Here is a 13519-nt window from a genome sequence, read left to right as displayed (position 1 = left end):
TTCCTGAGCATAATACCATCATTCAGCGGGGGTAACCAATGTTCTCTACCAAGTGATGCAACATTTGCTCTCTCTTTCCTAGTCCACTAATTATAGCTAACTGGTCAGTTGGTATATAACATTTATTTATTTTCTCTTTTTTATTATAAATGAAATATAATAAAAATATGAATATAAAAATATGATGTTTTTCAAATATAGTAAACAATGCTTGCTAATTTAAAGAAATCCAACAATTTATTTTATGGATTGGCAAAATTTATGGATTGACAAAAACTGCAGAAATCACATGCAGTCTTGTGTTGGTTTTAACCCAGTATGTAGGGTTAGGAGACAATGAGACAAATATAAGGAGCAGTGTACCTAATATTGCAGTGCTTGGAAATGACAGCGGGTGACATGGAGGCTTAATGTTTATCATTACAGGTTAGTGCTACAGTTCTTGGTTCATTTCGGGACCTGGGGTGCTATCTGCATGGAGTTTGTATGTTTTCCCGATGTTTGCTTGGGTTTCCTCCCAAAGTCCAAAAAATACTGGTACTTTAATTGACTTCTGGGAAAACTGGCCCTGGTGTAAGTGTGTGTACTGGTTTTTGTGTCTGTCTGCCCTACAATGGACTGTTGTCCCATGTAAGGTATACCTTGTCTTGTGCCCTGGATAGGCTCTGGCTCCACCATGACTCTGAAATGGAAGAAGCAGTTTAAAAATGGATAGACATAAACGACAGCCCTGGCAGTTAGGTTAAAACAATCAACCCCCCCCCCCCCCCCCCCCCCCCCCGCTTATGAGGAAGGAGCCTTGATGCTTGATTCCTGTGCCATGGAATTAGCTGTGTATAATGCAGGCAATTGTTCAAGTATAGACCTGTTGCTTCTGCTGCTGGTACTGCAACTGGGGCATGGGCACTGTGGACAGTGAGGGCTGTGAATGAGTAGCCTTGACCCAATACAGATAGATCCAGTGTGCTCAGACTCTTGGGGAGGAGTGGAGATGAGAGACTGGACGCTTGACCAAAATCTGAGGGGGGGGGGAGGCAGAGAACAGATGTAGTGTGGAGTGTATAAAAGAGAGCAAGGAAGGATAGAGAAATTGGAAATGGGAGAGAAAGCTAACATTGTTGATCCAGAGTATCAGGAGAATCAGAAGCAAAGAGGACAAATCATGGCAGTCACAAGGATCTGGTTGTTTTCCATGGAGAGGTTGAAATTTCAGGACTGCTTGTTTAAAAAGAGTCATAAAACTGACTCAAAACCTGGCTTGGAAGAGGTCTGATCTAGATTGAGGTAGAAAGGCAAGCAAGCCAGAGGAGATGTTTAGGAGGGAAATGTGCAAGATTGACAAAGGTAAGGTCCAGCAATATAGAGTTATGAAAGGTATCTGTCACGATCAAGGAGTGCATAGCAGACAAATATTTATGTGAAAAAAAATGTAAGTGCAAGATTGTGAATTCCTTCCTTCTAAGTGTGAATTCCTTACGTCTGTCTATGTTTATTAATTTCAATGGAGAATATAAAATTCTGAGTATGATTTATGATGTCAATGACCAATATTTTCATCTACCGGAAATTCGGGAGTTTTGAGATGTTCATGCTAGGTAATCTCTAATCTCCACTGTAAGCAATGAGCTAGCAACTTTTGGAAATAAGGGATAACAGACTGATTGTTGCAGTTCACTGAAGAAAAAGGGATCTGTTCTGCTCAGCCTTACAGTACATGCACATTAAATCAATGCCTGAGCAAATCGGTCAGGGGTTCAAGAAGCACTGAAGTATTTAAATACTTTACTAACTACTGCTCTTTATCTCAAATCTGTTCAGGCTGGAATAAAAAAAGGTCAGATTTGTCCTCTTATATCCATTGGTTCAGCAGCTTCATAAGGTAATACTGGTGAAGAAAGGCCATTTACAAGTAAAAACAGAATTGTGACTTGGCCAAATGTATATAAATTGTTAGGTTGAGACAAAGTGATGCACAAGAATGGGGACAATGTCCTCTGTAGGATATTTTTCATAACACTGTGATAAATATCTTTAAACATCTAATAATCTTAACTAGGCTAAATTTAGTTGTACATAGTAAGCATATACTGTATCTAATATTTAACAGGAGACGAATTTCCCTCTCTGTTCAATATTAAATTAGGATTATAATTTGGTTGTTTTAATCAAGGGTTAATGCCCTTGGTTAAACAGTCTGAAAGCACAAAATAGCCTCTTTCAACAAAGTATGATGTGCAAGATGATTTCTGATTCATTACTGTGGCAGGAAATAATAAGAGATAGTATATCACTGATGATGAATGATGTTCAGTTGATTAGTAAAGTTTGGTGTTTAGATTCATTATATAAAGTAAGCCAATATATTTAAAGCAATATATTTAAAGCATGTTGAAAACATTCTGGGATGAAAGACCCATATTATTCCCATTTAAAGTAAGCATGGGTTTTTAATAACTATTTCCTCGTGATTATTCATTGCACAAATGTGACCCCTCCCCATCTCAAAAAAGACCCGTGTATCACAAGGGATTTCCCTTTTTCTGTGAATTTGCTGGCTCTAGCTGACTGACAATCTGCTCGTATTTTATCTCTAAATTACAGCAATTTGTAAACAAACTCGAGCACTGTAATTGCTGGCAAGAAAAAAGTTAGTAAATGAATATAATAGCTTCGTTCTATATTATCTTTGTGCCAAGTGTCTAATCTCGGATTTACTGTATTTAAACTTTCAAATTTCTTCAACTCCTCAAGGTTTGCAATCTCACATCATCAATTTACCAAAGTGCCACAAAGAGATACGTTGTGATACAAAAATACCTATTATATTTCTTTTACAAAGAAAAGCCATCAGATTTAAAAGGAATAAAAAGTAACTACATCTTGCCTTAGATGTTTGTTAGAATATGATTATCTTCCGATATTTTTAGCACCTATGGTACTGATGCGCCTATACAAACTTCAAATCCCATTTGTGTAATAGAAAGTTTAAGTTCAAAACTGTTAACAGCGGTTTATTCTGGTATCAAGGCTAAAAAAATCGTGGAAAATATATCACAACACAGACAGACAGTACATGATAAACTTGTGAGCAAAAAATAAGGAAATGGATAAGAACGAATCAGAATCACTTGAAATAAATTAACGGAAAAATATCATTGTGAAGGAAGATCGGCTTTCCCCCATAATTCGATCTATAAATTGTAAATGTGCGAGGGCTTCAATTTAAGTTAAAACAGTCAATGGGGTGTAGAATGCTCTGACGTTGTGGTCTCGCCTCCAAATAAACTTTCAGAAGCGAGCAGGAGACAGCAGTAAGTTGAAGCCTCACATCTCTGAGTAGATCCCAGACTTAGTGAATGGAAGTCATGCTTTTGGAGTGCAATACTCAAAAGAAGAGGATAAGAAACTAAACAAATTCGACGGTGGATAATTCAGACATCAGAATTTATTATACTAAGAAGATGAAATTCTAATAAGATCGAAGTTCTAATAAGTGATGGAAACTAAATCTAAACACACACGGAGCTTTGTTGAATAGAGCATCTCACTAGCTGGACGATAGAGATTACTTGTCACTGATGTTCATACGGGTGGAAATACTGAAAGAAGAAACTAAACCCAAGCCTCCTTACTTTGCTCCGATTAGTCGCAATTTAACACTTTTCAAGTCCTTCCCAATATTTTCCTATTGGATGGTGAAAGAAAACCACAGTTTCTAGGCAATTGTATATTTTAAAGATTTTTTTTTCGTTTGCAGGATACTATCCATATATACGTATGGATTTTATTATGTTTATGACTTGAAAATGTTACTTCTACAACGGTCACGGTGTTTTCGGACCCTTCTTGACAATACTTCTCTCACATCTGTGATTTTTTGGGAGTTTTGCTTCTTTTGGGGATAAAAAGGTAAATCGACGGATAAACTCATTGAAGGTACTGATATAAACAGAAGAAGAACCATCTCCAGGTGACTATGCAATTACGACAGTTATCCTTTGTTTTGATCTTCTTACATTGTATGGAATACATTGACAGCCAGCACGCCTCCAGAAGCAGGCAACATAGACGTAAGTATAATCTTCATATGATGCTTATTCACCTGTTTTGAAAAGATGTCGTTTCTTCACGTCTATTCGCAGTCTAGCAAAACTGTAGATTAATTAATTTCACTAGTTTGTGTTTGAGTATGATATACATGTTCAATAAGGCTACAGTACGTCTTCCCTATCCTGTTTTGCAAGGGGGTTATTGGATTAAAATACGTTTATTAATTAATAAAACAGAAATGACACATTTCTTCTTAATCCTTAATGTAACAAACTGCAAGTTATAATTCCGACAAGTTATTTGATAATAAGTATTCCATATATGTAAATAAAAAAATAAAAGCAAATAACATAACACGTCGAAATAAATGAACATATTGAAGATTTGTTATATAGTTTATGCATATTAATCTGATTTATTTTATTTAATCCTCTGTATCCGACGAAACAAGTATGCACTCTCACGTTGTATAAGACTCCAACTCAGCTAAGACTAAATATAATAAGTTAATAATTCCTTATACTGTATATGTAGTGCATCAAAAACTGCTTAATATTAATGGACGGTTATATACACATCCTAAATTTAAATCGCAACACGCTACTGAACTTCGCTGTTATTCTTGTAATTTTACCTTGTTTGTATGATATGGCCTCTTTCTAGGAATCTAACGAAAGTTAGTTGCATGTTCTGCATACCTTTTTTATTTAAACAACGTATGAACTCTGCATATTTTTCATTTTGGTTTGTATCTTATACAGTACCTTCAGTTACAAAGCAATTTGATTGATTTAGTCAGCAGAAACAGACTATCTGAAAAAAATATATATACTGTATGGATAACTTCATTACTAAGACCTACCACCTCCTTCAATAAACTTAAGATCAGCAGACAGATGTATTAATAAATATTCAATCATGACCTCCAAGCAAAAGTAGTAGACTACATTATCATAAGCGAAAACCTGTCAATCATTTAATGAAAATGAAAAATTAAATTGGTGTTTTAACTGTTTATAAACATTGTTCAAATCAGTTCATGCTTTTTGAAATGATATATGTGAAACATTTAAAACTAAAGACACCCTATTGTCTTTAAGTACAAATAACTATAAGGTTTCGCTATGAGTAAACTAATAAGTGGAAATAATTCGTTGTTTTCTTATCAAAAGCACCATTGAAGCGCTGCTAAATTCAACCCATTGATTAACATTGAATCCCTCTGATCTCGATCTCTGTACCTTACATTTAGTGTATCTGTCTTATAAACTGTAAGTAAAACTTTCTAATAGTATTGACAAGTCCAGTCTATAGTCCTGTACTGTATGTATCATACATGCTACAGATAAAACATCGCTGCACTAACGCTGTCAGTGGGACGCCGCACGTTCACTCTTTCCATAGCTGCTCATTTCGGTATTCTTGTGTATTGCGCCATCTGCAGCTATGAGACTGTTAACGCAGACTTTAATGTGCGTGCGTAGTTATGAGCACCGCACTATACACAACCAACGCAAACTATTTACTTTTAATACTTTTTAAGCTCATTGTAACTGAAGTAAACCCACAATTTCAGACCTATTATTTAAATGGTCGAGGTTAGTAGAAAAAGGTAAAATTATATTTAATTATTTAAAAGGTGATATTTACGTACAGTATAGATGTATGATCAAGGGTTCCTTTAAAATAAAATATGTTAACTATTACAAGAAACAGCTTGCTCTCAGATATCAACAAGCAGTCTAATGCTAACGAAAGACGTCATTCCTAGGATCTCCTAGGATTTCAGCAATCCTATGAAATTGGGATAAAACATTTATTCCTTTTAAGCAGCACTTTTACTTTAAAATGTACTTCAGTAATAACAAAGTGCCTTTTGAAATGGTATAAGCTTTTACCTATATTAACATAAATCTTTTTATCCACACTCATACTTAGAAATTTTATTGAAGGAGTTACAATCATACTGTATTTATGATAGATCAAACAATAATGTTGGTTTTTTGACTTCCTTTACTTTTGACAAGATCCAGATTGTGTGTACCACATCACAGGCCATAATGTCACCATCAATTATATATAGGATATACAGTAAAAGCATCTTGTGACAGTAGAGATAAACCAAGCATAACAATATTTTTAGATCTTTAAGCTAACATACATCTAGTTTCTTTATTTTTTGCTTTTTTAATTTGATGTCATTTTCACTGTTCTCCTCAGCAAATTTTAATGGTACAAGGTAAGAATTAACTAGCAAGGATTTTTATAGAAATGCAAAATATTGCTCTGCTTTTGATTTGCAAATCACAGGTGTGTCTTGTGGTACATTCAACAATTAATTCATCAGTAATAGCACTTTAGGAAGTTACATACTGTAATACTGTATGTTTTAAGCACTTTACAATTTCAGTTTAAAATGAACATGAACATATTTAAAGTATTTTAAAGTATTTGTTGCAAATATTTTAGAAGAAAATATAATTTAATATTGAGACTGCTCACTTGTTCCTGGTGAAGGTATACAAACAATTGCAAATATTAATTATATTTTAAAATTAAATATATCATGACATGACACTGTTTCCAATTTTTGACATTGAGCAATTGGACTTACTGCTGAATATTACTGATTGCTGAATATTCTTTGCCAAGTGCTGTATATACCAAAAATGTTTTGGCTACAGTCTAGCTATTTTTTAATTTTTTATCAGGGACTTTGTAGATTGCAAATAATCGGTTCTTTGATAATCTTATCTTCCTTAAGAATCACTTATTTAAGACAATGATTTTTCTAACATGTATTAGCACATATTAGAAATGCAATTAATCAGTGTCATATTTAAGTTCAGTTCAATGTCATATGTTTTATTATTTTGCATAATATCAACATTTTATTTATTACTGTACAGAGTTAAAATTAACAGTATTTTAAAAACAGCAATTGCATAGTATCATATTTTTAGAACTACTATTCCCTATAAAACATTACAGGGAAATGTTTAATGCTTATTAAGACTTTGCAGATGATAAACTGATTCATAGAATCAGTGCCCCTTGTCTCAAATAAAGAACAAAAAGGAACTTGGGGTCTCTGGTTACTCATACAGCCATGAATCAGGGTTGAGTCTGGAAGAGTGTTTTATTCCAAGTATAAGAAGCCGTGTGCCATAAATTAAAATAACACAGCAGGTACACTGATCATTCATCTTTAGAATTACTTTTGTAATTAGGTTAAAAAGTAGGCCTAAGATTGAAATCTATTCCTTTTCCTCAACTCATATGAACTTTGATGGGATGAATCCTGATTAAGGCAGTCCTGTTTTTGACATTTTGTTTTAGGTAAATGTACTGTATACATTGGAAGCTTTTACATACTGTATTTTCAGTTTGAGGTTTGTTTGAATATGTTTTAGAATTTCCAGTCTCGTGATGTTATTACTCTTGCTACGCAAAGCTCAAAGGGGTCTGCCCAATAGCAGAACAGAAGTAGGAATTATTTTAATTCAGGGTTCTGTGCATTGGAAAGTTTGGCAGGAATACATGAGGGCAAATGGACTGCAGTTGTAAAGTTTTCTTAGATATGTCAAACATATTTACAATGATGTATTGCAAACTGTGGTTGCCAGCCCTGAAAAACTTTAAAAGCTTATAAATTATATAGAACAAGACCATAAAGAATATCAGATATTGGATGTTTTTTGCTTCAACAGTTTTAGCTTAGTGACATATTACACTGTATTGTTTTTTTTATTTTTCAGGTTTTCTAAAGTACATTTACTTTAACCAGGCAATTACATTGGCAAACTAATTACAAGACAAACATCAAACTTGCATAATTGTACTAATTTAATTAATATGGTTATATACATATACAGTGCCTTGCAAAAGTATTCACCCCCCTTGGACATTTTCACCTTTTATTGTGTTACAGCATGGAACCATGATGGTTGTAACTGAGAATTTTTGCCACTCATCAACACAAAGTACTCTATAATGTCAAAGTGAAAACAAATCCAGACATTTTACTGAATTAATTTCAGAATATGATTCACATGATTTCAGAATAAATGCACCTGTGTCTGGGAGCTTCCCCACTTAGGTAGTGCATTTCCAAGGAAACACTACACCATGAAGACCAAGGAACATTCCAAGCAGATCTGAGACAAGGTTCTTGAAAAATACCAGTCAGGGCAAGGATGTCATTAAAAATCCAAGGCTGTTTCTCGAAAAGACTAGGGGTGTAACCCTGGCATCCTGGCCAAATTTCCCATTGGCCCTTACCAATCATGGCCTCCTAATAATCCCCATCTATGAATTGGCTTCATTGCTCTCCTCCCCACTGATAGCTGGTGTGTGGTGAGCGTTCTGGTGCACTATGACTGCCGTCGCATCATCCAGCTGCACATTGGTGGTGGTGGAGGGGAGTCCCCATTGCCTGTAAAGCACTTTGAGTGGAGTGTCCAGAAAAGCGCTATATAAGTGTAAGCAATTATAATTAATTATTAACTGCAACTAAAGGAGTTACAGCCCTCCATGACAGAGATCGGAGAAACTGTGCATGAGACAACAATAGAATGCACACTTAATAAATCTGGCTTGTATGGAAGGGTGGCAAGAAGAAAGCCTTTGTTGAAAAAAACTCATATCACATCTCGGCTGGAGTTTGCCCAAAGGCATGTGAGAGACTCAACAATTTAGAGGAAGATTCTATGGTCTGATGAGACCAAAATTGAACTTCTTGTTTGGCACAAACCTAACACAGCACATCACACTGAGGACACCATCCTTACAGTAAAGCATGGTGGTGGCAATGAAAAAGTGAATGGAGCTAAGTTACCCAAAGAGACTCACAGCTGTAATTGCTGCCAAAGGTGGTCCTACAAAGTATTAACTCTGGGGGGGGGTGAATACTTATGCATTCAATTATTTTCTGTTTTTTATTTTTAATTAATTTAGTAAAATGTCTGGATTTGTTTTCACTTTGACATTATAGGGTACTTTGTGTTGATGAGTGGCAAAAAGTCTCAGCTAAAGACATCATGGTTCAATGCTGTAACACAATAAAATGTGAAAAAGTCCAAGGGGGGTGAATACTTTTGCAAGGCACTGTATATCTTCAAAATAACCAACCAACGCTCTGTGGTAGCTTCAGCAAAGCCTACAAATTCAAGAAGAAAGAAAAACATTGGAAATAAAGAAGACAATTTAGTTTACTTAATGAGGGTCAGGACAGATGAGGAACTGTCCCCATTTCAGCCAGAAGATTAGCAAAAGCATTTGATCAAGTTTACAGACTGAAAAATTGAGGTGAATAAAACACAATATAAAACTAAAGCTGACATATATGGAAATGCTTCCCTGTTGTATTGTGAGTTTTAATAAGATTTACTCATTGCAGATTACCTGAATAAGTGGCTTATTTTCTCTCTTATTTACATTACATTTTCATTAGCATTATTAACATCAACATGTGAAAGTTGTGCAACCTAATCATCCACAATTGGCTGTTTTGCCTGGTGATGGCTGTTACTGTTCAACAGACCCACTAGAGTATTGTGCAATAAGAACAAGAGTATCGATTGTAAAATTTAGGCATATCAAAAACCTCTAATAGAAAACATGCAATGCTCTTCAGTGTACTCACTGAATTTGAAAATTCAGTAATTTTCAAAAGGCTTTCTTAAAAAGAAAAGTGTACTCTACTGTGTTTCATTATTTTCTAAATAGTCTTAGCTCTTCAAAGTTCATTCTTACATTGCACCACCCTTCACAAGAATGACCCCTTGACTTGGATTCCCTGGCTTCAGTTTATTGACAACACAACTAGTTCACTAGTTGTGGTAAAAATGCAGTGAATTATAGTGAACTACAGTATGAAATAAGACTATTCTACCAATAATTTGAAATATCCTATTTATTTAAAATATAAAAATAGAATGACATAAAGTATTGAAGAAACTTAAAAATAGAATCTGCACCAATGCTTGAAGTAACTGAAATGTATATACAGCAGGAATATGAAGTTTAATGGCTTTGGCACTCATGGTCAACTAAATCACAACATAAAGAGGCAATACTCTGCGTTCACAGCTTTATTGATTCATCTAGAAATTATAAACTTTAAATAAACCCCCATCATGACATGCCTATTGTACCTGACGTAGAGCAATGAAAAATGCAAAATATGGGATTGGGCCTCAAAAAGATATTGAGTAAAGCAGTTCCTTTTAAACCCAGTGGACTACAGGAACATGTTTTTTTATTAGCATGTAAGTATAATGATAGAATTAATTATTTCTAAGCATAACACAGTGACTGTTTGAAAGTGTACAGTACTTTGTTCCCTGAGATACAATCAGTTTTAACTGGTTAGCTAAAATGTGGTGTACACATTAATTTGTAATATGGAAACAGCCTAAAGATGATTAACTTAATTTTGAACATTAAGTATTAACTATCACTCTAACACTATCACATATGAGGAGAAGATCTGTTGTAGGTTCAGAGACAAGACAAAGGATAAGAAACTGTTTGAAACATTCACTATTCACTGTTTTAAGTTTGCAAGTATCTGCAAAAATGTCTTCCCTCAAATATTTTGCCACATTTTTCAGTGACTATTCATGAATACAATTTTAAAACCAAGCAATAAAAATTCAGTTCAACAGGAAATCATAGTATAAATTATTGTAATAAAATTTGAATTACTGGTATTTATTATTTATTAATCATATTTATTGCACCAAAGTAGTCAAATGTACCTAAACATTCTATAACAAATCTAATGAAGTTTTTATTTAATTAAAATCAAATTAAAAATAGTCTTTAGAAAATGGTATCACAATGTACATTACTTTTTTGGTTATAGACAATTATGTAATTATGACAATTATTACAATTATGTAACCAATTGCTACAGTTGCAAAGTACCATCACCTTAGAAAATGCAGTGACATGTATTGCAAGATTAAATAATAGCATTAATTAAAATATACCACAAGAACCTTTTGCAACATTTCAGTCTTGCTTTTTAGTCTTCTGGGGGATGCCTTGCCCAATTCACTATTTAGCCAATTAAACTCCAGGTTTAGCATTGCTCAGGCAAGGTGACCAATAGACACAGCCATACAGAGTCTCTTTTTTGATTACATATTGGTTTACAGTTTAAATAATAACCTTTTTAACATTCAAGTTAATTATAAAATACAATAAAGCATCACTACCTAAAAAGGTGTTATAGGGCAGGTACAAAATGGTCTGATCTTACAGTTAATTTATGATGTTGTCTAATGAGAAGCAAAAGTTACTTTGAAATCACAAAATATATTTCACATTAAGTAGGACGTGATAATACTAACCTTCTTCTCTAGCTAAGCCAAGCTAAAAACAGGTGCACTATACCAGGGGTACAAGCAACCCATGGGCTGTCAACAGCACAGAAGCCATTTTGTGGCAGTCTAAAAGCTGTTACTGAAATATTTTTTCTTAAGAATTAAATTGCCAGTTTTCTCACTGATAATGATAAAAGACTGATAAAATGCTGGAATGTGAAGTTAATTAAGCAAGGAATTTCATTGAGAAACTATGGGAAAAAAAGCATTTCTTTACCACTTTAAAAAGTTGTGGTGAAGTTTGCTTCGTTGTTTTGTTTTTGCACTAGTGGCTATGTTGATAGATTGAGGGAAAAATATTTTACATCTCCTGCTTAATTGGCTCATGTCAGCATCACATTTGGTGAAACATCTATGGAGTGTCAAGTATTTTCATGATGTCTACACTTGCTATTATGTCCATTATATCCAGCACCGAAAAAAATGTACAGACATCCCATTCACCATTTCGTGAGCCACCACTGCAGCCCTTGGTCAATTTTACATTTGTGTCTGCTGCAGTTCAATGTACAGTACAGTACAGTGACACTATGCACAACAGAAGAGATGTTAGAACATCTCATTATATTCAATTGATAGCATTATTATTAATTTTGGAAATGGTACTGTTTAATCAGTTTTTCATTTAGCATGCCACAGTGATATGGCATTTAGTGCTACTGTATCACTGCACCTGAGTTTAATTTTAGTAGGTATTTGTCTAGAGTACTGTATATGTATTCCCTTTCTGTGTTTCACTGGGTTTTCTCCAGGTACTCTGATTTGATCCCAGCCTCATAAAGACATGCTGATAGGTTTCAACGGCTACTCTAAAGGGTCTCTTCCTTCGCGTCCCTATGTTGGATTGCCATCCCATCTAGCCGGATACTGATTCTATAAAAATGCAATTACACAGTCAGTGGCTTTATAGATAATTAGATCTAGAGGATAAGTTGAATAGAATGATGGTGAGAGACAGTTGAGTAAGTGCAGTCCTGAAGTTCAGGTTCAGCTATTTCCACCACCTGGACTAGAGACTGAAGCAAAGTATGTACAGTATATACAGTACAAGCAACAGTGATTCAGAGGGATTGCAGAATCAGGCCCTGCCAGGAGAATGTTGCTGCAGTTCAAACAGATCTAAGGCCTGGTCTTGCAGCTGAGTAGTTCCAGGGAAAGACTCTGCTGAGTGTATTAGGGGGAAGATCATATCAGAAGAATAAGGGATTAAAGAAAATAACATGGTACAGTCAGAAGAAATAGTTTGATGGATCAGAAGGGGGGGAGAAGAAGAGGTGAAGAGGAGGTCAGATGCTGATAGGCTAATGGTGAGATTAATTGTATATATAAGAATATTCAGTACACAAATTTTCAATACGTTACAAAACAATGTAAAGCAGAAGATTTAAGCCTAGAACTGGTAGGGAAAATGACAGGACAAGATAAGAGAGCCCAGGTGGTTGGTGTGGAAGATTAAAAAGATGGGTTCCAGTACTGATCTCTTCATTACAACTGTGAAAATAATAAAATGGATGAAAATCACCCAAACCAAGACACCTGGGATCTGAAAAGTGATTTATATCAGAGGTCTTCACCTTGACTTAGAACATGGGGTAGGTTTTGTGTAGTTTTATACTGTTTGCTCACTTTTCTGGGATGCAAAGATCTTTAAAAAAATAAATGACTATATTTACGAACTTAAAATGGATCAGCACCTATCATATAGACAAACTACCCTGAGGTACTTAACATAACATTTAGAAAGTTTGAGCTTTTTGTTTTGAACGTTTGTATTATCAATAGTACCATTCTTGTGTAACCTCCTTAAAGTGGAGTTGGGCCACAATCCATCTGGAGGAACAGCCCTCACTAGCTAAGACTTTGCACTTTCATTTTGTTCTATTTTATTATTATTCTTTAAATATTTATAGTTATGAATGGCACAGTAGTTCGGCTCTTGGCATGGCTGCCTCATAGCTCTTGGTTCTTGGGATTTGAGTACAGTTAGGTATACTCCCCATGACCATGAGGGTTTTCATAGAGTGCTCTGATTTTCTCAAACAGTCCAAAGACAATTTGTCAAAGTTTGTTAATTGTCC

General features: G+C 34.7%; 1 protein-coding gene across 1 annotated transcript in view; it reads left to right on the top strand.

Moving 5' to 3' along the window:
• Positions 1-1106: 1106 nt before the first annotated feature.
• rspo3 (R-spondin 3) overlaps positions 1107-13519 on the top strand; it is a 30054-nt gene continuing 17641 nt past the window's right edge. Inside the window, exons 1-2 of the mRNA XM_088625677.1 lie at positions 1107-1344; positions 3758-4070. Coding sequence (XP_088481803.1) covers positions 3977-4070 — 94 coding nt within the window. The 5' untranslated portion in view covers positions 1107-1344; positions 3758-3976. The remainder of the gene's footprint in view (positions 1345-3757; positions 4071-13519) is intronic.

This window comes from Lepisosteus platostomus, chromosome 3, assembly GCF_059453375.1.
Source record: "Lepisosteus platostomus isolate fLepPlt1 chromosome 3, fLepPlt1.hap1, whole genome shotgun sequence".
Classification (NCBI taxonomy): Eukaryota; Metazoa; Chordata; class Actinopteri; order Semionotiformes; family Lepisosteidae; genus Lepisosteus; species Lepisosteus platostomus.
Note: the sequence above shows the minus strand (reverse complement) of the source record. Positions and strands in the feature narration are given on the sequence as shown.